General features: G+C 35.2%; 1 protein-coding gene across 4 annotated transcripts; it reads right to left on the reverse strand.

The window, feature by feature from the left end:
• LOC120770477 (alpha-1,6-mannosyl-glycoprotein 2-beta-N-acetylglucosaminyltransferase) lies at positions 1-27,301 on the reverse strand. Of its 4 annotated transcripts, none has more exons than XM_040097993.1 (12): positions 25,877-27,301; positions 7,840-7,952; positions 7,594-7,725; positions 6,746-6,877; positions 6,500-6,675; positions 6,189-6,341; positions 6,006-6,094; positions 5,776-5,921; positions 5,549-5,709; positions 4,847-5,191; positions 394-608; positions 1-289 (listed from the first exon to the last, which is right to left on the reverse strand). In XM_040097993.1, the coding sequence occupies exons 2-12, from the start codon at positions 7,844-7,846 to the stop codon at positions 61-63; spliced, it is 1,785 nt and encodes a 594-aa protein (XP_039953927.1). In that variant the 5' UTR covers positions 7,847-7,952; positions 25,877-27,301; the 3' UTR covers positions 1-60. The 4 variants fall into 4 exon arrangements, with proteins under 4 accessions (XP_039953927.1, XP_039953919.1, XP_039953939.1 ...); XM_040097985.1 differs by having other exon boundaries at positions 5,776-5,948; XM_040098005.1 differs by lacking the exon at positions 4,847-5,191 and having other exon boundaries at positions 25,877-27,300.
• Positions 27,302-27,522: the final 221 nt, after the last annotated feature.

Raw genomic sequence — 27,522 nt, forward strand, 5'->3', positions numbered from 1 at the left:
TGTATATGTTTGTGTATAAATTTTGCTAATTCTGCGTTTTTCTGGTTATTTGGTTTGAATTCAACTTTCATGCATTGATTTAGTCATGTTCATACATAACTGGTGATCCCGACGATCGCCCCAACCGCCGTTACCTTTTCGCAATTTGGTTTTCTTCACTAAACTCGCCGCTGTCAGCGATAAGCTGCGTGGGAAAAGCTGTTTGGACTTACGAGCTATACGTAAGACTTGTTGCACCTTCGCTATCACTTGATTGGACTCACAATTCTTCTTCTTGTGATGGACACCGCTGCAAGTGAAAATACAAATGGAGATTTTTAATTGGTGCAGGAAATGTGCGATATATGAATGTTTTTTTTATATTAAACTTATTTTTATTAAACAACCGCCTACCATTCGCCAATATGGAAGACTCTGGGACCTTTGACGATCATCGCGTGCAGTTTCTTCTGCAAACACTGCTGGGAGACATAATGCAGCGACCAGTCCCAATTGTAGTCATCATAAAAACAGAAATGTTGCGCACACTTTCGTATGGTCGACCAAGTGCTGCGATTGAAAGCGAAACCCATGTTGTGCTTACTGCTTATCCAGGGCATCACTTCGACCTTCGTGAAGAGACAAAAATAAAAACAGCTCAGATTATTATTCAAAATAGTTGTACGATAGGAGAAGCGTAACTTTCTAGGTGTGTAGGCCTATATAGCATCGGGTATGTATGTACAGGTATTTACTTAATGTCTTTCAATTACATACATATGTATACATTTTGAACGAAGCTTTAACTAATTACGATGGAATTGGATGCAAAATTTATATAAATAAGAATGCAAAAGAGGCGAATCATGCGGCCTTAAAGCTTTAATCTTACATCACATCACTTTGTGACTCATGATGAAAAAGGAGACATTAATAAAAAAATACTTAGGATATATATATTTACAACGTTCTGTTTTATTATGTTATTTAATTTTTCGGACTTTTAATTTATTTAATTCGAAGAAATTTTCAATAGAGATAACATATTTGCGTTACAATATTCACGTTTCTCCAAATTTTCCGAATAAAAACAGATTTGGGAGTGACTAGAATCCATTCATAATATCTTCTATGAATTTACACAAGCGGTTACATAACCGGGATAGACTCAGTAACACTTTCAACGTATTTTGGGTACCTTTTCTTTTGTTACAACAAAATAACCAGGTTTGGTTTTAGTCTGATAAATTTCCCATAAAAGTATTTAAAATCACTAGAAATCTCATTTGCAAAAAGTTTATTAATTTTATTCAGGATAAGTTCTCATTAAGGCTTCATCATATAATAGAGAAATGTAGTATTGCCAACCTAGTTGAGTTATCTCAATATAGTATGCCTAAATTCGAAATATAGTGGCTTGATTTACACGATTCTGTATATATTGTGATTACTCTAAGAAGTCTGAGAAGTCTGAATCAATCAAAGGAAAGGGAAAACTGTTTTAGTAGAAATTTGCTAGAGCGTAATGAACACTGAAACGACCAAACTGCAAAGCCGATGGTAAAGAGTTATACTTCTACTGGAACTATGCGGATAAATATATATAGTTTATGTTCTGTTTTGCTGACTAGTGGGCGTGCTATCATGAAAATAAGAAGCCTTGTGTACACCTTGCTCATTTGCTGACATACAAAAATAATCAAGACGCGGTCATAGCTATACATACATCGTCATATTCATATCAAGCTATTCAGATAATAATCAGTTCCCCTGGGTTTAAAATTTCTTCGGTAAAATATAAGTCATATACATATATAAAAGGTATTTAGTTATAAAATAATTGAATTTATTTTAATTATATGCGTAGTGATATACTATAGTATTTTTTCATTGGGGGTGTTTTCTACTTGGCGGGTTCTAAACCCAGCGCACAAGACTGGAGAGGGGATATTTCGCCTTCTCACTTTAGCTCGACTTCAAACGGATGTTTTTTCTGGCTATTCAGAGGACACTTATGACATATGTAAACTGACGTTGAACAATATCAAAAGCTCCGTCAGGGTCAGGAAGGGCCTCTCCGAGCAGTTCGATACCAAATGCTGTGTCAGACTAGGTGACTACCCACCGTGCGACTTCTTCATTCTACTCCTGGAGAAAATTCGATACGAGCCGAAGTTGTGAATAAAGAAAGTACAATCTTCTATAAGAGTGTACAGCTGCTGGCGTACGCTGATGACATTGATATCATTAGCCTCAATAACAGCGCTGTTAGTTCTGCTTTCTCCAGACTGGATAAGGAAGGAAAACAAACAGTCGTCGTACTCGCGACTAGGCTCGCATATCACTGTATATAGTGATAACATGAAGTCGTAGATAATTTCAATTATCTTGGAACCAGTATTAACACCAAATGTCAATCTTGAAATCCAACGCAGAATAACTCTCGCCAACAGCTGCTTCTTCGGACTGAGTAGGAAACTCAGAAGTTGAGACCTCTCTGGATGAACAAAAACAAAACTCTATAAGTCACTCAACATCCCCGTCTTGCTATATGGTGCAGAAGTATGGACGAAGCATAGGAAGGGGAAGACCTTCAATCTGTTGGAAAGACTAGGGGGAGAAGATCTTGGCTACACTTGGAATCTCCAGAGTATACTCTTTAGATATTTTTAATACATTTTATCGAGTTTTTGATTCGACGCCTTGTAGCAAATGAACGATATACACTTAAAAACAACAAAACAAGGTTAACAAGTAGTAATAAGAATCTAGTAATAAGTATCTAGCAAATATGCTGACTATAAGAGTAGTTTACTTATCAACTCTTTCGAAAATTATGTACAGTGAAGTCTGCAAACTAAAGATTATATTATATTAAATTTAGCTTTGGCTAGAGCAAGCTCGGTACTTGTAAGTATAAAATACGAATTATTAGATACCTCACGGAACCTATTTTGTGTTGGTGGTTTTGACATATGAGACATTCGGTAAACAATCTAAACAATTAAAGTACATAAAAATATATTAACATATGCATATGCCTGTTGCACATTTTCATTTTATTAGATAATTACAAGCAAGTATTAAACACACCAATAAACATTAACACACATAAAAATTAGAAAACTCGCAGGAAAGATTTCTATCATAATTACTAAGGCAAAAGCGTTTGATGAATGAGACTGAATTCAGCAGTAAATGATAGGGTATATAAAGTAGAATAATAAAATAATGACAATAAAATGGTGTTTAATGATGGTATGATAAAGTGACATTATATACTAAGGGGTTCCGAAAACACAGCGTTGAGAATTATAGTTGAGTGAACTAATTTTTGTACGTAATATAACAATAATTTTTTAAAAAAGTGTAAAAATTTGTGATTTTATGACTTTACAATGCGTTATGACAACATACATATATGTATGTACTTGTATATTAATATGCGTGGATTTTGTAAGGTTATATATATGTATATGTATATGGGTTCTTAATCTTATTTTTAATTAGCATTCGAGGTGATACATTGACTTTTCATTTGATTTTCAAAATTGAAAACATGACTCAGATATTCTATATATTTGTATGTACAGAGGATCTCTCTCTATCTTTTTATATATTTATTTATGTATATAATATATCTAATACGAGTATCTGTGTATATAAATATATCTAATAATATATGTACATATATAAACATAAATAAATGATCAATGTGATCAATGCTGAACTCTGTGCTAGTCCTTTAATTTTTTTCCTTTTTCGGCCAAGAAGCTGCTCATTTATCGAAACGGCTGATATTGGATCACTATAGCATATAGCTTTAATACAAACCGAACGATCAAAATAGAGTTGATATTTTGTTATGACAAACTATCTTTAAGAAACTTTGTATAGTTTATTGTTCAAGACAACACTGCCATCATATAACTGTGATTCAAACTGACCGATAAGGTTTTTCTATGGAAAACTTTATGAAAATTATCTTTACGAAATTTGTCCTAGATTATTGTCCAAGGCAGCGCTACAAACTTCCGATATATTGTTCAGATCGAACCACTATAGTGTACATTATTCTATTATAGACGCCATTCAAAATGACTGATCAAAATCAAAATAACGATCTTCATATAATACATTGTTTATATCTTTAAGGTTATCTACATCAAACGTAGAAAAACGTTTTCTGTTTGATGTAAGCCGTATTTAATTTCAAAATATTAATAATAAATGCGTAATATAACGCACAAAGATATTAGTTGTCAGTTGTCTATTCTTAAGACGTTACTCAAATATCTACGTATGATCTATTTCTATTTAGGCGTAGGTGTTTAAGGTGTTAGGTGAGCTGACACATGCAGCCAACCGTTACAGTTTTTTTATTTGTGCTTCCTGGCTTCCTTCATATGTGTCATTTGGGTAAAAGGTCAAAATGAATCTCGTCGAAATATTAATGATGTCAATTAATATGACGTCAAGCAATCCAATACTCTTTAAATGCTAATTACAACGGCACTACAACCTAAAACATGACAAATAGACAATATGACAATGTTGCGTGCAACTAACCAATAGAACTACATATAAAGAGACTGGTATAATTATTATAATATAACAGCGATTCAAATCTAAATAAACTGATAAGAAGACAATACGCAAGACAAGCTCGCATGCCACAAACTACAAATTATTTACACTAATAAACGTACAAATCAAAATAGAAATGAATGCAGTACGAATATTAAATTACAAACGAGCAATATCGATTACTGAAATAAGTAATAGTAGACAATAAATAAATGAACGGAGTTACACATGCGAGTACATAGCTAGGTTAATTTGTAGCTATTTTTATTAGCTTAACTACCTTCTGATAGATAGAATATAGTGATGGTAGCACGTGATAACTCCACGATTGCTGTGCGGCGCTTTTATCTGTTGTGGTTGTGGTGGAAGTGGTTATGGTATTATGGTTGTTAGTGATGTGTGCGTTGGTGTTGGTGGCTGTATCACCCACATACACTTTGTCTTTATTATTTTCGTTAAAATACTTTTTATTAAAACTATTCGCAGCTGAGGTGGACGATGACGATGACGATGCGTGCGATGACATTTGCAGTGAATTTCTATTTTTATTGCGATTATATCCTAATAAATTGCTGGAAGTGAGCAGCGAGGAAGCATATTGGCTGCTAGGGGATTTCTTATTAGTCTGTCGCCATGAAAGAACATTACCACAATTTAAATGGTTCAGTAAATAAAAATAAACAAATTAATTGGGACAATTTTGTAGCGTAGTGATGTGAAGGAAGTTCAAACGAAAATATGTTTGTAACAGTAAAAAAAGAGAGAAAGAGAGAGAAATAGGTTAATGAGCACAAAAGCAGTTCGAAAGCATTAATTTATAGCGTTCTCTTGTTTTTAATATGTTAATATCTAAATAGTCTTTGGCAAAAATCATTGTTAAGCACCCTTGTGATATACAAAATAAACTTCAGCTGTTAGAAATTATCACTTTTTCAAAATAGTTTGGTTATATAATATATGTATGTATATATATGAGACTTACTTTGCTGTTGTAGGTGTAGTAATTGAATGTTTTTAAATATGTGCCCAATGAGAGTATATCGCACTGCGGACACAGACTGCCGACCGACGATTGCATCATTTCGAGCAGATAAAGAAAATCTTCGGCTACATAATGATCTTCCTCTAGGAACAAAACCAGACCTGTAAACATTTATACTTTTTATAAATTTGTTTATATTTTTTTGACAATATTAAAACACAACTGACCAGTATGATAACGGGTCACATCTAATTGATCGAACACACGATTCGCCTTCCACCACCAATGATGCTTGGTCTGCGTGAACTTCGCTTCCCTATAATGCCCGTATAGATCGGGATATAGCGCATTATTGCACTTACGTATTATAGCTCTATTTATGAAGAAGGTGATAATATTACTAAGAAAATAGCGTGGATATATAAAAATGTTAGTTTGTACAAATTTTGACACTCACTGATCCTTTTTCATATCCCGCGGACAATCGTTTGGATCGACGCCGGGAAACTCATTCGGATGTGTTTGTATTGAGTAAGGATAAAATATCTGTGAATATATAAATGTTAAATATTATTAAAAATATCTAATCTTTGATGGCCTTATGGCTTCTTGTTTTTATTTGATAGAAAAATTGTGTTACCTGTATCACTTTACAAAAGTCGATTGTTTGCACCAAATCATTGATGTCATCATCGTAATAGTCGTGGGAGAATATTAATAGAGTCTTGGAAATATCTTTAGCCTGCGCCAGACTAACGATCAAATGGCGTAAATAAGTTATACGTGTATGCACCTGAATTGAGAAAAATATGAATTTATTTAATTATATCTGCAGTAGTTTTTTTGCTTGATACATAGATGCACTAATCCATAATATAAGTATGTACATATGTAGTTTACTCTGAATATTCTAACACTTTACTTATATAAATATTTTTTAGTGATTTTTACCTGTACTACGATTATCACAGAATCATTTTGTAGGGGACCATAAGTGTCCTCATTTAAAACTATTTGCAGTTCATTGTATTTCGCGATTTGTTGCTTTATCTCCGTAATATTCGGCGGATGGTAGTAATCCGTGTAGGAGCCGTTATACCTGCCACCACTGGTGCTATTGTGCTGCACTGTGATTTAAAAAATAAAGAATAAGGAAAATATATGTATGTATGAAGGCAAGTTTCTTTGTTAGCTTACTGTGAGCTGCGGCTGTTTGATTTCTCGATTTGGGCGTTAAGAACTTATGCAGCACAGAGGGCACCATGGAGAGCATCGCGTCGATTGAGTCATTTGTTGGTTCACCAATCATCGACATTTCACGAGAATCCGCTGGTGAGCGAAAATGTGAAAAGTACGAAAGCAATTAGTATCTTAATTATCATTATAATTCATTTCGAATAATAAACAAATTCGTGTAGTTTATAAGTTTAACAAGGGGCGAATATGCTGAAATTTCGACAACATTTTACAAATTTTAAAACCGCATTTTTACTACGCAAAGCAATCATTCTGATAATTAATATAAAACCCTCTAATAGCAGTCAGAACTAATAGATTAACACTAGTCGCCTTACGTAATATGTAGACCCTATTCGCCTATAATCTTAAAAAGCCACCACTTTTTACCAATTGAGATTGCGTAGCCGTGCTGAGTAACCCCACGGTGTCTCGGAAGAGTTACTCTTTCATTATAGCTTCACGATAAACATACGTATAACTGACAATAACTACCTTTTAGCTCGGACTTGTGGTCAATACAGATGTTTTGAGAAACTTTGGATGTAAAATCGTCTAGATTAATTTGAGATCACTGACAAATTTGAAATATACGTACATATTAACCGGAATTTTAAGAAATGTTGTTGGGTTGTGTGGACACATTGTCATATATATGCATAAATATAAATTATTATTAATCAAAATAAAAAAATAATATTTCTGCTGAAATATACGAACTACGAACGTCTTGCTTTTATTCCATGAAAATAATATAAATTCGTGTTTGTATAAAAAAGAAATCATTTATCCATAAACTAAGTACTTACTGTAATTAAAGACATGCAACTGCATTAGTACGAATACGATTAGCGCTACACCGATAATTACGCGTATGTAATAAGTGTTCCTTTTTCGATGCATCAGCCCCGTGTTGGGCAACGGAAGGGGTATTTTGCGAACTACATATTTGATTGAATGGGCGAAAGAAATCAATTATAAAACGCTTCTTGAGCCATCAAGGTCAAATATCTAATGACTCAAAGTGAATCAAAAAATCTCAAGAAATAACTTACCCCTCATTTTTGATAGCGCAACAACGGTCTTTGCGTTTGTTGATGTTTCGATGGTGGTTAATTACACTTCAACAATAAATTCGTAGAATGTTTAGTAATCAGAGTCCTCATGTCTGTAAAAAAGAGGGAAAAATTATAAATTATATTAATAGTAACGTTCTGAACACTTTTTGAAGCAAGGCATGCGGTAATAAGAACTTTCAAACAGTTGTCAGAACCTCTGAATTTCCCGCTCCTATGTACGAGTGTACTATCCTAGGCACGTTAAAGTCTGGTAATACGACACAGAATAGCAAGAAGGTGAGAAATGGATTGAAAAAAATTAATTATTTACTCATATTTTTTTATTTCTTGCTTCTCTTTCTAACTTCGCTTCGTGGCGCACTGTTGAAACAAGTGCTTTTATAATTGCTTGCGCAAAATATTTGAGCTCAAATTTATTTAATTTAGAAATGAGAATAACAAAACTCGTGTCATACTACCTAGAAGCAATGTAACAAATAATTTCAAGGTCTGTTTGTTTTAGGTTACAGGCCGACATTTCTTCATTCATATATATTTTTATATCCTGAACAGGGTATATTAAATTCGCTACGAACTTTGTAACACTAAGAAAGAAAGATGACCTGAATCGATTTAGCGATTTCCGTCTATCTGTCCAGCTGCCCGTCCGTCTGTCAGTATATACGCGAACTATTCCCTCGATTAAGAAATCCATTTGAATTTTGCATCCATCCTCTTCTCTCCACGAAAATGTTGGCAGAACCGCCGATACTGTATCATTATAACATATATTTTCCATACAATCTGAACAATCAAAATTCTGTCTTTGAGTAGACAACCTCAGTGAATTTGTTCGTGAGCTCTTGGCCAAAATTCAACGATGTCCCAATCTCCATATGCGCCAGACATAACAAAATTTCGGAATACTACAATCTTCGAACATAATTCAACTTAATATAGATATGGTACATACATATGTATATAAATCGAAGGTTGGGTTGTTAGCACAAAAATAATACGACGTCATAAATGTTTTCACTCTTGACGTCAAAATAAGCTGTTCTGAATTCTTTTTATTATTATTATGATTAAAAATTACATTTTTCTAATAATGATTCAATTCTATAAGTTGTAAGAGGACTAGGTCAAAATAGCTTTAAGGGTTGCAATTGTTTTTCCTATAAGAATCGAACATCGTGAACTGAATTTCAAAATAAAAAATAAGAAAAAACGTTAACTTCAACTGCACCGCTTCACATATATAGAAGGTTTCTTACAAGAACTCGATTTTGATCGGAAAGTGCACTAGATGCATTAGGCAATAACTTTGAGTAAAAGCTTGAGATATCGTCGTCATGAAACTTGGTACACGTATTTGCGTTGGCTCATATAAGAAGGTTAAGTTTGAAGATGGGCAAAATCGACCCACTGGCCGCCCACAAAATGGCGAAAACCGAAAACCTATAAGTGTCATAACTAAGCCATAAATAAAGATATTAAAGTGAAATTTGGCACAAAGGATCGCATTAGGGAGGGGCATATTTGGTCGTAATTTTTTTGGAAAAGTGGGCGTGGCCCCGCCCCCTACCAAGTTTTTTGTACATATCTCGGAAACTACTATAGCTATGTCAACCAAACTCTACAGAGTCGTTTTCTTCAGGCATTTCCATACACAGTTCAAAAATGGAAGAAATCGGATAATAACCACGCCCACCTCCCATACAAAGGTTATGTTGAAAATCACTAAAAGTGCGTTAACCGACTAACAAAAAACGTCAGAAACACAAAATTTTACGGAAGAAATTGCAGAAGGAAGCTGCACTCAGGCTTTTTTAAAAATTGAAAATAGACGCGGCCTCGCCCTCTTATGGACCAAAAACCATATCTCAGGAGCTACTAGACCGATTTCAATGAAATTCGGTACATAATATTTTGTTAACAAATCGGTTCACAACCACGCCTTCTTCCAATATAACGCTATTTTGAATTCCATCTGATGCCTTTTCTGTATAATACGAGTATATACATTAGGAACCAATGATAATAGCGGAATAAAACTTTACAAAAATACGGTATTTGAAAAATATGTAAATGACGTATAATGAAATCTCGATTATCACTTTATCATGCGAGAGTATGAAACGTTCGTTTACCCCCGAACTTGGCCTTTCATTACTTTTTTTTACATATTTTGAAGGGTTCCAACATTTCCTTCTGAATGTTACAAACCACGTGATTATTTTAATATAACCTGTTCTGGGTTTAAGAAGCTCACACGAACATTTCTATGAACGCCCTGCAAAGGTATCAAAAGCATGATCGAATATTTTAATGCTCGTACCATGGATTGGGCTGGAATGCATATTTTCTCAAGCGATGAGCCTAGCACTTAAAGTAAAGTAAAGTACGATGTTGAAAGGCGAATATAACAGAAATTAGAATTACAACGATATGCACACATATTTTTAAATTGGGATATTTTGGTGTGTTCCTTTAGCTGAGTTTGCTGACTTTTTAAGTTGCAATAATTGCACATCAGAGAATTTCTCAAGAATCCGATCCATAAGTATTAAAAAAAATATTAAAAAACTAAATAGAATAGATAAGAAGTATAACCTGCAGTTATTAATAACGAAATAAGTAAAAAAGAGTTTATATATTTTCTGCCTAACTGTTCTGATGATAATGCGTTTTCTATTTTAAATTGATAAATTACTAGTGTCCTTTCTCCTTCTTTATTGTCGTAGACACCGCTTACGCGACTATAACCGAGTTAACAGCGGCGCGCCAGTCGTTTCTTCTTTTCACTATGTGGCGCCAATTGGAGATTCCAAGCAAAGTAGGGTCCTTCTCCACCTGGTCCTTCCAATGGAGTGGAGATCTTCATCTTCCTCTTCTTCCCCCGGCGGGTTTCTCATCCGAGGCAGTTGATATCCTTTCATTGGGGGCATTTTTTACGTGGCGGGTCCCACACCCAAACGGATGTTCTTAGGCTACCCAGAGGATACTTGGTCTAAAACCGGAAGACGTGAGCTGCTTGAGCCATATGTAAAAGAATCGTTTCTGGCCACTCCCAAGTGAATGGCGATCAGAAAACTTTCCTCACTTGCGTGAACTTCTACACATTACTCCATCCTCCTAGTGTCCTTTACTACTATCTGATTTTAATTTTTTTTGTTTACCATATTCCCACCATTTATTAATTGAGTAATTATACCCTGGACAGGGTATGTATATTAAGTTTGTCACGAAGTTTGTAACACACAGAAGGAAGCGTCGGAGACCCTATAAAGTATATATATAAATGATCAGTATGTTCAGCTGAGTCGATTTAGCCATGTCCGTCTGTCTGTCTGTCTGTCTGTCCGTCCGTCTGCCTGTATATATACGAACTAGTCCCTCAGTTTTTAAGATATCCTTTTGAAATTGTGCAAACTTTATTTTCTCTTCAAGAAGCTGCTCATTTGTCGGAACGGCCGATATCGGACCACTATAACATATATGTAGCTGCCATATAAACTGAACGATCGGAATCAAATGCTTGTATGGAAAACCTCCACATTTGACAAGATATATTCATGATTTTAGGTATTGATTATTTTCTAAGGTAACAATGTAATCTCCGAAGAAATTGATCAGATCGGTTAACTATAGCAAATTGTTCAGATCGGCTTACTATAGCATATAGCTGCCATACAAACTGAATGATCGGAATCAAATGCTGGTATGGAAAACTTTTGCATTTGACAAGATATATTTACGAAATTTGGTATAAATTATTTTCTAAGGCACCAATGTAATCTGTGAAGGGTATATTACCTTCGGTGCAGCCGAAGTTAACGTTTTTTCTTGTTTTAATTTATCTATGTACATATGTACATATATAAATAAAATGAATCGTCAAACTGTATGTACGCGCATAACTCAATAACGCCTGGACCAATTTGGCCAATTCTTTTTCTTAAATGTTCGTTGAAGTTCAAAGATGGTTTTTACGGCGAGAAAAATTCGAATAATTTCCGGAAAACCTCTAAAAACAGCCTTTTTCTTTTCCCCATACAAACGTTACAATAAAAATGAATGTTTGTTTGCTAGTAACTCTAAGAGAACGGTTGAACCAATCTTGAAATTGAAAGGTTGTTTGTTGTGGATTGGGAAAGGTTTAGAAACAAAATACCTTATACTTTTCATGAGGAGAAGTCGGAAAATTGGACAATTCCAAAAAGTAACATTTTCCATACACATTTTTTTAAATTTTTGTTTGTTATGATTTTCAATATTTTGATTTGTAAATTATTTGAATCGTCGTTCAATTGCGGTCGCTTGCTTTTTTATTCCGACTATCCAAAGGAAAAATTTTTGAATATTATTCAGTGAAAACTTTATGTGTGTTTGAGACGATGTGATCAATTGCATATTGAAATTTGTTACGAAGCCACGAAGAGGTCGCGCTAATATTGGTCGGCGTTCTTTTTGGCATCAACGTATGGCAGCTCAAGAAAAGGCAAGAAGTACTCCCAAAATGCGATGACATACGTGCGGAATTATGGATCGCGGTCAATCAGCTAGCGATCGTAACGATATCACAGCACGACTTTTTAAACAATAGCTGCGATGTTTGATGGTCTTTATCTTGAAGCAACCTATGGTATATAAGGCGCTGTTAGATGCTGAATGTATTCTGTTGCGTGTTGCCGCACGCACACATTCTGCTTTGGATGCGGATGGTGATTACACCAGTTTAAATTGACGAAATCATTTCAGCGGAAATTCCTGATTCAGAGATAGATCCAGAATTATACGAAGTGGTGAGAACCAATATGGTTCATGGACCTTGCGAACCTTACAATCCCACTTTGGTTTGTATGTCTGACAATAAATGCACGAAACACTACTCATGTGCTTTTCTTTCGGAAACGGAAATGGGAAATGATGGATATTCACTGTAACGGCGTCGCTCACCAGACGATAATAGCAGAACATTTAGCATTTAGAGGCGTGAATATCGACGTTAACAACACATCGAAGTTGACAACACATAGATCGTACCATATTCGCCCCTTTTGTTTAATTCACATTCAAAACTCATGTCAATGTTGAATATTGCAGGTTGGTGAAATCGATCAAATACGTTTGCAAGTACGTCACCAAAGAAAGCAACATAGCGGTTATTGGCCTTGAACGATATGAGACCAGCAGTATCAAATGGGCCGATATGTGAACTGCAATAAAGCGCTTTGTAGGATATTTACTTTTGCAATTCAAGAAAGTTTTCCTTCTGTTTTGCGTCTCGCGGTTCAACTTCATTTATGTAAGTCATTAGTTATTGTGAATGGTACAGTGTGTGCAACTTTTTGAGAAGCACGCCAGCAGTTGCATTTGCTGGAACATGATATTCACTGGAAACAGACGAAGGACAATGCGATAGTTACTTCGCATGCCACTGAAGTTCGCATACTTTTCGCGAAGATCATTTCGACATATCAGCCTTCAAATTCGCGTTAATTATGGGATACGAAAAAATGACATTGCCGATGACATTTTACATTGTATTCGCTAAGAATTGGAAATGGGCAAATTTCGGTTGATACTTCCAGTGGTTTGATATCAATTTCACCTCCCTTTTGTCAATTCACTTCAACGGAAGATGAACTCATCACGAATGTTTATCCGAATATTGGCCAAATTATCGTAACTTCAATTGCTTGAGTGCACGCGCAGCTGCCAAAAATTCCGATGTTAATGACTTAAACTGGAAGATTCAAAGTCAAATTCCGGGCGGTTTGCGCTCATATAAATCGATCGATCGTCTTGACAATGAAGACGAAACCGTGAAGTATCCAGTGGAATTTCCAAATTCTTTGGAGAGGCTTGGTATGCCCCAGCATCATTTGCGTCTCAAAGTTGGATCTGTCATTATTATGTTTCGCAATCATCATGCGCCGAAACTGTGTAATGGAACCCGACTGATTATGACGCAGTTATCGAATACAAGGGACAGCCATTTCAGTTCAAACGTATTCAATTTCCAGGGAAAATTACCTTTGCGTTGACAATCAACAGGACACAAGGAAATCGGGAAATGTTATGTTTTTCACACGGCCAGATATATGTGGCGTGTTGACGAGTTGGAAACCCATCTCCTCTGTATATTTACGAACCAGAACAGAAATCAAAAAATTATGTTTATTAAGCTGCGCTACGTTAAAAAAAATGAAGAAAAATATAATTTCAACTTTTTTTCATTTCAAAACACATAATTTCACGCAGGACAACGGCTGCGGGGTCAGCTAGTTTTTTTATATAAAATTTATATTATAAATTGACAGATTTTGTTGGGTTTCCAATCATACCCAATGTGACCTAGACAATTAGTGTTTGACAGCTATTTAAAAAACTGTTTTGTTTGTGTCAACAATTGAATTCGGTTCGATTGAGTTATGTAAAAAGAACAAAAGCATTGTAATTCTTCAGAGTTAAGCAGGAGTATTTTTCATTTGACTTCATGAACTAAAAGGTTTTTTAAACAAATTAATCGTCAAATAAATATTAATGAGACGATTAGTTAATTGTACGAATGGGAATGTAAGACTTTTTAAGGTTTTAGTTCATTTAGGGATTAATTGCCAAGTAAGAGCTGTGTTTGGAAATGATATGACGTGATCTTAAACTTTTAATATAATCTTAAAGTAAGTTGAATTTAATTGCAAATTATCTTGTGCTTCGTATTTAGAAATCGGTCAACGAAGTTGAAGTGCTATACCTTAAATGAAAATACAAATCAAAAAATTAATTAATTGCTGCAATACATAGCGGTATTTTGCACTAAACATTCAAATGAGCAAATTTTATTTTTAACTGTAAGTGTGTGTATGATACTCCACCCCTTTTATTAGCATCAATTTATAGGATGTATATAATTTTCACGCTTCCCGAATAATTATCTTTAAATGAACATATATGTATGTATACATACTATAAATCTAAAATATACCTAAATGTTCTCGCTAATAATAGCCACACTTGAGTTAAATGATACTTAGCTCCTCAATATTTTATGACCGCTAATGGAATTGTCACGAGGTGAAGAATAATGTTCTGGTTAGTTAAATAGGAGTTTTCACATGAATACAAGTTGAGTACAGCCATATATTAAAGTAAGTAAGGAAGAATGGAGATCGGGTGGAACAGAGCATGTAGTACTTCTACAATATCTATGGAGTAAAGTTATGCAAAATATTTTGATAAATCTGTTACTTTTTATACTCTCGCAACATAAGACACATATTATAGTTCATCTAACGCATGTTCTTAATTTCTAAAATTGGTGGGTATAGGTACTTGTATTCTGTATATTCATCTTTCGAGTTGATATATTGTAGTCTGTCCATTTGTCTATTTATAAGGGAACGCGGGTTGAAACCGAGACATCATGATAATGGGTTGAGCTCATTTTTAGAAGAAATATAATATCTCAAAGAATGCTTAATGTGAAGCAGCCATTTTTATATTTGAGCCCCCATGTTGCTACTGAATATAAGTATGTACTAGTTTTATTCACTTAACTGTTGTGTGCATCACCTAAAACTAACCGTAGTTATTACATATATATACTTCACATATGTGACCATAAATTTGTTCTTTTTATAGAGTGTCAAAAAAAAATTAATGTTGAAATTACAGTACTTGCCTGGGAAAAAACTTGTTTTAGGCTACTATTCCAAGCGATATGTTTCGAAAATGCTTTGCTAATATAATTTACAATAATGAAAACAAAAACATTCTCGTTCACACACTTCTCCACTGCACAAACTGTGACTCTCCGATTGTTGTCTTATTTCCTCTCTTTACAATATGTATTTGCAACAAGAACGGCGAGAGCAAGAAATTCCCAACTGACTTTCATGAGGATATGTTGACAATTGCCATATTTTGTGTTTTGGTTCATAGACGATACTATAACGTCATTGCTTGGAAGAGTAATAATAGAGTAATAAAGAATTTGCATTCTTAGGGAAAAAGAAAGATCGTCAAATGCTTCCCAACGCAATTCGCAAACTACTCGGACGTGAAAAAATCGACGAATAGTCTTCCAAATGTTGGCCGGGTATACATACATATGTATATGAATATAATAATTTAGATACAGTAAGACCCCGCTTAACTCGTAGTGTTCGTTTTATCAAACTAGTGCGCTATGCGAAACAGCGCTAACGAGGGTGTCTGAACCTTATGTAACCCCATAGGGGAAGAAAAATTGGTTAGGTATTACATTTAATATATATGCAAAAAAACAATAAAACCAAGCAATTATTTAAAAAAATAATATAAACGAATAAACTTTTGAAACCAGTAAAATTCTTAGTCAGTCAGATCATTTTGTGTTTCCTATTTTCTGCATTTTTTTCAAGAAGGCAAGTAATGTAGTTTGTGTTTTCATTCCGCGTTCTGTTAGAAATTGTTGATCAGTGGATAAAGCATCTATAACATCCAGCCTTGCTTTGGACTCCAGTCAAAATTTGGATAATTTTCAAAAAATTGGTCCATAAATGGGGTTATGCCATTCAAACTCTTTTTTACAAACGCCTTCGAAAGTTCCTTTTGCTCTTCTTCGAAATCACTACTGTCAATATTTTGTTTTCTTCTTGCTCAGCCTCATTCCAAGAGCTCATTATTAGAAAGACTTCGGGTGATCTCCGAGTTGAAATAAAAGAGCGCTAAAGCGAAACAGCCTTAAGAGGGGCCTTACTGTATAAGCATTGTAAGATACTCACAGTTTTTTTTACAGAAATAAGAACATATATATGTAAATATTTTTGTTATTTGAGTTAGCGAGTGCTGTTAACATTAAGCAAGGTTTGCTAATTTAAATGTATTTTCTTCTAGCTGGGTTTTTACGATTATTTCTGTGTTAACTGCTAAACATAAGCGTTAATGCGTTTTAAATGAACGACTGATACATAAATGCCAATAAGCACATATTTTATTGAGGTGGCAGCATATTGACAAGTTTTCAATTACTCACGAAGCGAACTATCTAGGTTAACTTCAAAAGTTTTGAAATAAATCTTTTTACCCTCGAATATCAGTTTTTACATCTTTTTGCTTTTTCGATAGTTTGTATTTTCAAAAATATTCTGTGAAATTGACAAGATCGTATCTTGAATAGTTTTTGGATGGCAGCGTTCTAAAGAGCGACCGCTCGTAGATAGAAGCATAAGTTAAACTTTAAACGCGTTTTTCTCGAAACGACGTTTTTCAAAATTGCTGACATCATAACTCAACGAGAAATTGATCTATCGACTTCAAACTGAGTATTGTTAAATACATTTGCTTTATAATAACCTACGATCTTTTTTATTGGTTGAAAATTGTCAATTTGGCATTAAAAAACGATAATTTTTTACCTAAAAAAACTAATTTTTTTCAAACTAACGCCATTTTATTAATTTTTCATATTTTCAAAATTTATAGATCATTGTGTAGTAAATGTGTACATATCTCTAAGTTTATTAAAATTTTGGAATTTTTTTGTTTCAGCTACACATTCAGCCGGAATCATGTCACTTTTTTTTGGCTTCTCCGAAGATAGCACATAACTCCGCTATTTTTCAATATTTTTGTAAAGAAAAAACCTTAAAATATAGCTAAAAATCTACCTTATTACGTCCAAAGAAGTTCGAAATATTCCATTGAGTACTTTCTTTTAAAAATATTCACGAAAATTGCCTAATTTCTTATGCGTTATACTGGTACTTAACAAGTAAGAAAGGGCCAAATGTGCGTGTAATCGAAATTTGCAATGTACAAGGAACTGGACTAATACCTTAATAATGTAGCAAATAAGAAAAAAAACCCTCTTTTTTCTGTAAAATAACTCGCACATTGGTCGATATACATAAAAGGTATAAAAACAACTGGAAGTTCGAAATTTTTTCTATTAGGTATTGATCAGAACTGGAGTGTTTTCGTCCATCCGGACAACATGACCTAGCCAGCATAGCCGCTTTCTTTTAATTCGCTGAACTATGTCAATGTCGTCGTATATCTCGTACAGCTCATCGTTCCATCGAATGCGATATTTGGCGTGGCCAACGCGCAAAGGATCATAAATCTTTCGCAGAACCTCTCGAAAACTCGTAACGTCGACTCATCGGTTACTGTCATCGTCCAAGCCTCTGCACCATATAGCAGGACGGGAATTATGAGCGAACATATTGCAACAATATTAAATAGCATAAATAGTTAGGCCGTATCGGGCGGACTAAACTTAAATGCTAGTAAGAGGGAACTAGTATTGTTCAATAGGAAACACACCCTTATTCTGTAAGCAACTGACCGCGTAGTAAGCCCTTACACTGGGGAAATCTTCTCAATGGGTATATGGGTACTAGGCATAAATGGAAGAAGGGTCACACATCCCGACTATTAAAAATTAAAAGGACTGACATACGAACTTTAGAGGAATGTTCTATGCAAATGAAAGGTCTTGATGATATTTCAGATATGGACTGATGGACATCGTCAGAAGCACGTGGTGGTTCAGAGGGGAGACAACAGAGTGCGAGGATATGAGCCTCCGAAAGGCCTAGGTACGTATACAGATATCTCGTCATTCAGATCATTTATATATTAGGTTGTTAAAAAAGTCTTTCGGTATTTTCGCTAGTTGGCGTTGAAAGCGCGTAGTTCTAGTTTTATTCATCGCATCGGGTCATGCTATACCTTTTTGGAAAGCTCATTTCACGCGTTAACACGTGTTTGATTGATTGTCGATTCTTTTAAGTCGTTCGTGAGTTATAGCGTCGCAAACATGGAGCAAAATAAAGAGAAAATACGGCATATTTTACAGTACTACTACGATAAAGCAAAAATGCATCTCAAGCCACTAATAAAATTTGTGCAGTTTATGGACCCGATACAGTTTCCATTTCCACCGCACAATGATGGTTTCAACGCTTTCGTTCTGGTGTAGAAGTGGTCAAAGATGCGCCACGCTCCGGAAGGCCTGTCGTCGAAAATTGCGATAAAATCGCTGAATTGGTCGAAAGAGACCGGCATAGTAGCAGCCGTAGCATCGGTCAAGAGCTGGGCATGAGTCATAAAAAAAAATAATTCAATAAAAATACCGCAAGACTGTTTTGAATCGAATCCCCCTTATATGTTGCAGATCAATAAAAATAATAACACAGATCTACAAAACAATTTTTGTTGTTGGCTTGGATATGTTAACAAATCTTGATGTCTTAAAATGCCCAGATTATGAATTTATTCATGAAAGTACTATAAAAAGTTATTCTAAGTCGGCATATGATAAATTAAGTAAGACATTTTCCCTCCAGCTTAGCTGTTTTATTATACTCTCGCAACAATGTTGCTAACGAGAGTATTATAGTTTTGTTCACATAACGGTTGTTTGTAAGTCCTAAAACTAAAAGAGTCAGATATAGGGTTATATATACCAAAGTGATCAGGGCGACGAGTAGAGTAGAAATCCGGATGTCTGTCTGTCCGTCCGTCCGTCTGTCCGTCCGTCTGTCCGTCCGTCCGTCTGTCCGTGCAAGCTGTAACTTGAGTAAAAATTGAGATATCATGATGAAACTTGGTACACGTATTCCTTGGCTCCATAAGAAGGTTAAGTTCGAAGATGGGCCAAATCGACCCACTGCCACGCCCACAAAATGGCGGAAACCGAAAACCTATAAAGTGTCATAACTAAGCCATAAATAAAGATATTAAAGTGAAATTTGGCACAAAGGATCGCATTAGGAAGGGGCATATTTGGACGTAATCTTTTTGGAAAAGTGGCCGTGGCCCCGCCCCCTACTAAGTTTTTTGTACATATCTCGGAAACTACTATAGCTATGTCAACCAAACTTTATAGAGTCGTTTTTTTCAGGCATTTCCATATAAAATTCAAAAATGGAAGAAATCGGGTAATAACCACGGCCACCTCCCATACAAAGGTTATGTTGAAAATCACTAAAAGTGCGTTAACCGACTAACAAAAAACGTCAGAAACACTAAATTTTGCGAAAGAAATGGCAGAGGGAAGCTGCACCCAGGCCTTTTCTAAAAATTGAAAATGGGCTTGGCGCCGCCCACTTATGGACCAAGAACCATATCTCAGGAACTACTAGACCGATTTCAATGAAATTCGGTACATCATATTTTCTTAGCACCCTGATGACATGTACGAAATATGGGAGAAATCGGTTCACAACCACGCCTTCTTCTAATATAAAGCTATTTTGAATTCCATCTGATGCCTTCTCTGTATAATACGAGTATAAACATTAGGAACCAATGATGATAGCGGAATAAAACTTTTACAAAAAAATACGGTATTTGAAAAATATTTAAATGACGAATAATGAAATCTCGATTATCACTTTACCATGCGAGAGTATAAAATGTTCGGTGACACCCGAACTTAGCCCTTCCTTACTTGTTTATATTTGTATATGATATGTAGACACGTACATATACATATCTGTCGGATACAAAGATGTTTGCCTCCATTCTGCATTTGGTTTGTGCGACAAAGCCTGCTAATTAGCTTTCGTAAAGCTTTCCGCACACAAGTCAAAAGAACATTTATTCAAAGTGCATGTTTTTATACAAACGAATATATGTATGTACATACTACAATATATATATATATGCCTTTCATGTTCCTCAAACATTTGCAGGTTTGTATTTCTGTATTAAAATTCCGGAACATTTTAAGATTTATATTCGTACATGGAATTAGGAAGATGTTATTAATGTAACTTCATTTGCAGTATTGCAATTTATTTTACAGGTGTGAAGACTGCATATTAATGTTTGTACATATATCAAACATTCACTATAATTTCTTGGACCAAAAACTATGTATATTAATTGTACATACAAGTATAAATAGAACAAGTACAAACATGAGTTGTATAGCATTGCAGTTGAATTCAAGTTCCAACGAACCATAGTCACTAAACTAGTACAGGTGTGGAATTACATAGTCCTGTTTCAGTACGTTGTTTTTAATGATGTTTACTAACTGAAAAGGTGGGCGTGCCCTCGCACCCGAGATGGTATGTGAGGGCTTTATGTTTTTTGTTTCTTTTGTTTTTAATTTACAGCATTTAAGTTGCATATTTTGCAATGTTTGTTGCCATCTCTTTTTATTTTGCCGGTTATATTTGAAAACAATTTAAAATTTATGGCAATCCGCCGCGACAAAACAATTGCAACTCTGTTTGTTCGTTTCTTTTTCTTTTCATTTAAATTTTGTTTGCAAAAAAGTAATGGCTTCAAATAAATTCGGTGAAGCACTGCAAGCACGTGTTATTGATGATTATAATAACGGAACTTCTTAAAAAGAAATTTCTAAAAAGTACACAATTCGCAAGTCATCAACCTCACTACATATTAATTTCTAGCTTTATTAGCTAAATATCGTGGAAGCCGACCAAGAAAAACTGATGAAAAAACTGACAGCTAAATTGTAAGAGAGGTCCATTTTAAAGCGCTCTGCAATTGGTAAAGGAGCTTGGGTTACCAATCTGCTCAAGAACGGTCGCTCGTCGCTTGAATGACACTGATTTACGCAGTTACCGACCAGCGAAGAAACCGCTTTTTAGCAAACGTAACCAACTAAAACGATTGCAGTGCAAGTGGAAAACTGTTCTTTTTAGTGAAGAGTCTAAATTTAATTTGGTAGGAAGTGATGGCGTGTGTTACGTTCGACGCCCACGAAACAAGCGTCTTGAAAATTCTTATTGTCTAAGAAAAAACGCTAACTTCGGCTGCACCGAAGTTAATATACCCTTCACAGGTGCATTTCTTTTAGTAACTATGTGTTTAAGTAAATCTAAAGACGTAACCGGCCAGTGGTTTTCATCCAAAGAATAACATTTTACTAGTTTTTTATAATATTAAGGTTATTTAATAAAGAAAATGGATCTTTTAGACGACGAAGAAGAATTATTAATAACATAAACTTAATGGAAAAAAATTATAATATTTATATATTATTACATATTTACAGTTTGCTTTATAAAACACAGAGCAGAGGACTTTACATTATTTGTATGAACAATAACTCATACCAAAGATATATCGTCAAATGCGAAAGTTTTCCATGAGCAGCTTCTTGAAAAGAAAATGACGTTTGCAAAATTTCAAAACGATATCATAAAATCTGAGGGACTAGTTCGTATATGTATATACAGACAGCCGGACAGACAGACAAACGGACATGGCTAAATCGACTTAGCTCAACATACTGATCATTTAAATATATACTTTATAGGGTCCCCGACGCTTCCTTCTGGGTGTTACAAACTTCGCGGCAAACTTAATATACCCTTGTTATAACAAGTAAGGAAGGGCTAAGTTCGAATGCAATCGAACATTTTATACTCTTGAAACTTGCAGGAATAAAAGCCAAGGAAATACATTAAGACATAAAACGTCAACCTGAGGATCGAAATCCAAGCAATTTTATATATACATACATACATACATATGCTATATATAATTCATACACTGACAGACACATAAGGTTTGTTAGAAAAATGAAAACCATTATACTACATATAATAGTATATGGCAGTTGGGGTTAACATTAAGCGAGGTTTGCTAGTTTAAATGTATTTTCTTCTAGCTGGGTTTTTTTGCTATTATTTCTGTGTTAACTGCTAAACATAAGCGTTAATGCGTTTTAAATGAACGAACGATACACAAATGCCAATATGCACATATTTTATTGAAGTGGCAGCATACGTATATTGACAAGTTTTCAATTACTCACGAAGCGGGTGCAATGGGGCGAACTATCTAGGTTAACTGTAAAAATTTTGAAAGAAATTTTTTTCCCCCAGAATATCTCTTTAATGGGCTATACCAATGTGAAACTTAAAAAAAAAATTTTGTTTGCTTTTTCGATGTTTGTATTTCCAAACAAATTCTGTGAAATTGGCAAGATCGTATCTTGAACATTTTGTAGATGGCAGCGTTCTAAAGAGCGACCGCTCGTTGGTATAAACATATACAAGGTGCGTTCCAAAGTAAACAGGACTTACAAAAAAAAAAACAGAACAAATGGTTTTTTCGCCAAAATCAATTTATTTTATTCAAAATAGTCTCTTTCTGCTTCAGTACAGCTTTTTGCACGGTCCAAAAGCATGTCGAACGAGTGTACAAACGCTCATTGGCCGGTGCAAGCCTTTTGAATGGCTGCATAACGCTTTCCTTTCATGCGCAAATGCATTTTTCCGAAAAGGTAGAAGTCGCACGGTGCCATATCAAGTGAATACGGGGAGTGGTTAATAGTTAAAATGTGATTTTTGGTCAAATAATCGTCCTTCGAATGTTGGATTCTGAGCAATATTTGGTCGTCAGTCAATTTGTGCGGAACAAACCGTGCACACACCTTTCCTAAGCCCAAAATGCGATAAATCGATGCTTTGGAGATGTTCAATTCCATTTGCATGAATTTCAATGATGATTTCGGCTGAATTTTGATGAATTCACGCACAGTTACGATGGAATTTCCAGTAATCACGGAATTTAATTGGCCCACATGTTGATCGTCATTTGTGTCCTCATGACTACTTTGAAGACGTTGAAACCACTCGTGCACTTTGCTACGGGATAGGCAATCATCGCCATAAACTTGTTTCATCAATTGAAATTGTTTCGGTAAAATTTTAACCAATTTTAAAATAAAATTTAATGTTGGCTGTTACTGACACTTAAAACGCAATAACTTCACTTCCAATAGATGAAATATCGTTAAATTCTCACTGGACAATCGGTAAATATAACAGACTCTAACGCACCAGTCGACATATAGATACCGCCACTAGGGGGCGCTAGATTCAAAAAGTCCTGTTTACTTTCGAACGTCCTTGTAGTTTTGAATTCATAAGTGTAAATGGTATAACAGAGCAAACAATTTTTACGAATAATTTTCGTACCTTAATTACTTGCAGTTTACGTTAAGTTAGGTTAGGCAATTAATGCCATTCTATAGTGCTATAAGTATATAGATAGCATTCCAAAATCCTCTTTCCTTTCGAGCGCATTCCTGATAACTTGGACCACTACGAGTTGGAAACTACTTATAGTGGCATCTCCTCAGCGCACATACCTTCATGGGATATCTAGATGGGGAGGAGTCGCTGGTGGAGAGGCGCAGCGAGCATTATCACGAATCGATAGAAGCTCAAGGAGAAGGTTGTAGGGTGAATCTTTCTTCGACCGTGGAAGCTGTAACTTGAGTAAAAATTAAGATATCTCGAAGAAACTTGGTATGTGGGTTCCTTAGTAAAAAATAAGTACGAGTTCCTAAATGCGACTGCCACGCACACAAAACGCCATTAACCGAAAACAAATGTATAAAGTGCCATAACTAACCACTAAAATAAGGTATAAAGCTGTAATTTGGTACAGAGGATCGCAGGGGGGAACTGGGGGCAAAATTTTTAGAAAAAGTGAACGTGGCCCCGCCCTCTAACAAGTCTAATGTACATATTTCCTAAACCACTTAAGGTATGTACATCAAACAAATTTGTTGAGTACAAATTTTATAAGAACTTCTACAGACAGGGTGAAAATGGAATCGAGGATAACCCACCATATAACGTTACTGTTAAAAAGTACTAAAAGCGCGATAAATCAATAACTACATACGCCAGAGACATTAAATTTTACCACCAAAATGGTATGAGTGAGTTTTAATGGAAACGGTGTGAAAATTGGGCGATGGGCGTGGCATCGCACTCTTTTTGGTGAGACTAATACATCCCTTAACCTCCATATACGTAATATAAAGATTTTCGAACTTCCGGAGATATATGCGATATCGGCCAATATGTGATTTAAGTAATTCCCTGGTTTTGTATCTTGCAAGTTGCAAGAGTATAAAATGTTCGGTTGCACCAAAACTTAGCCCTTCTTTACTTGTTTTGGGAAAAACGTTTTCCGCTTCGGGGATCGCCTCTTTATTCGACGAAATTTTCTTCCCAGCGAGCATTCTTTTGAAATCCGAGAATAGAAAATAGTCACTTGGGGTCAGATATGAAGAATACGGCGGATGTGGAAGCAATTCGAAGATCCCTTTTCACTGACTTGTGGCACGTTGCATTGCTTTGGTAAAACAGCACTTTCTTTTTCTGCAAATGCGGCCGTTATTCGGCCATTTCGTCCATCGGTCTAATGACGCTATGTAATAGTCACTGTTGATCCAAAAATTTATATACGCGCCTTTTGAAGGCTAGGGCTAACTAAACATCGTATGGATTTAATTTTAGTATCACCATCAATGTGCCAGGATCAATTGATCTGATCTAATGGTTTTATTAGAATTTATTATAAAAATCGTATGCCAAATATGTCGGTCAGTGTGTGAGTTATAATTTATTGAATTGCTTGAAAACCCACCAAGCAATGGCTTAAAAACAACATTCCTGGTTTCATAGCTGCGCATAATTGGAGGTGTGGAAGCCCAGATTTTAATCCAATGACAAAATGTTTGGTTGGATAACATGGCTTCCGAATACTTCACAGAAATTTGGAGAGTTATAGCATGAGCTCGAGCAGTGTCGTCAATACCAATAGAAATTATGCGTGTTGCTATTGATCAATGGCCGAATCGTTTGAGGGCTTGTGTGAAAGGTGACTATTTAACTTAAGGCAGGGCTGAGTCAAAACTATAATTATTCGACTAAATAGGCTTCATTTATACATAAATACTCTTGTAGCCGCCCCAAAAAGTACCCCAATTTTATGCAATGGTATAATTTATCAATAGTAACCGATATAACAATAAAATGAAGATACAAGTATAAATAATGACCAGACAAGATTTGGTTACGGAATTCAACACCATTCGTGACGGTAAGAAAAGACTAGTTAACATGGGAAAACGGTCACGGCTCAGGTGAGCTAAACTTCTGCGAAGAACAGCTGCACCCGGTAAGTGGAGATTAGCAAACGCTTTGTAGATAATTCAAATACATAATGACGCATAAATATTTCAATTATTTACCTGCTTTTTCCGTTGTAATCATGCCTCGATTTTGTATTCGCCGATATTTTAGTTCTATGCAATTTTCGTGAGCACAACCCCATCTTTGTGACTGCTTTCCTTTAGTTGTTGACCCCTCTGTGCGTTTGTGGTTCGTATGTCAAACAATGAGAAATCGATTTTCCTGAATTTCCTTTCAGCCGCTGCGTACTTGCGATATTCACCTTAAATAGTAATGCAGCTGTAATATGTTTTTATCCATTAAACGTTGAAACCCGCTAGATTAAATTGGCACACCTTGGTATTCTCTTTTGATTCATATGTATAGGAAAAGCCATTTTTATTTGTTCGACGTTCAAACTCTAATTGCATATTTATGGAAGTTGAATGTTATTTGTGTCATCTGGTCTCATTGGGACAACAATGCCCCTACATAGACTAGTGTTTGCTGATACAATCCATATGTATGTATGTGTGTATGCTATTCAGTTTTCGTTGTAATTGTAGTTGCCGTTGCTGCTGCTTTGATTGCTGGCGAATGCGTTCAATTTGTTGTTATTGTGCTCGTGAATATATTCAATTAGTTGTGGAATTAGATAACGACTTGAGATGTTCATCTCCGCTTTGTATTATGATTTCAAACGCGTATCACTCTCCTAAGCACATGTGACACAAGATCCACCGACCGAGTGCCCATCTGTCAGAGATCTACACCCTACCAACCACATTAAATATTTTGTTTTCTTATTTTTTCATTTTTGTTGTTTTCCACTTTGCTTATTAGCTTGTAGTTATGCATGGAATGCCTAAGCTTTTGGCTCGCGTTCCCATGCTATGTATTTGTGCACATGCTTGTATTTACACGCATATGTAACTATCTATTTATATGCATATACCCGTACATATAGTATATGCACCTTTCATATACGCACATTCTTCCCACTGACTGCGCTATTACTTCAGTTCTCCTTTCCATAAATTCATTGCGAATTTGTGAAATTTCCTTTTCTTTTTACGCAAAAACCAATTCACCGTTTTGCGCTGCACTAATTAATTTGATTTTTTTAATATTCAATTTTATTTCATAATGAAATTATTTTCTTATGCATCACACACAAAACGGATTCGGTGAAAATCAGAAGGTTAAATCCTGACGAATTCGTCCAATTGTGTCAGTTGGCGATGTCGGAACTCTTATCCGAACTTCCATGCATTAATATAATGCCGCGATTATATACAAATATTTGTACATAGTATGTAAAGCGTTTTTAGATTTCAATTAATTTTTTGTACCGTGACTTTTTAGCATCGCACTGTAAACGCCTTTTCCTTGACTTTTGGTTTTGTCATTTATTTATTTAAGTTTTTTATAACCGGGAGCACCAGCGCGCCGCGAAACGCTACGCTTATTCAATTCGGCTTTCCCAGACAAACTAAATTAAAAATCTCAATGAGAAAACGAATGCGAAAAATCATTTCGGCCTTTTTATTTGGTATCTGTGAGATACATACCCACTCTTGCCTGCACGGTCGAATATATGCTTATGTATGTATGTAAAATTGTTGACTTTGTTGTCATGACACCTCTGCTTCTCCTTGGCAATTCGTTTTGTGTGTGACATTTAGCGTTGCTATGTTTGCTTTCGTTATTTCGTTCGGTCGAATTG

The sequence above is a fragment of the Bactrocera tryoni genome, chromosome 1, assembly GCF_016617805.1.
Source record: "Bactrocera tryoni isolate S06 chromosome 1, CSIRO_BtryS06_freeze2, whole genome shotgun sequence".
NCBI lineage: Eukaryota > Metazoa > Arthropoda > Insecta > Diptera > Tephritidae > Bactrocera > Bactrocera tryoni.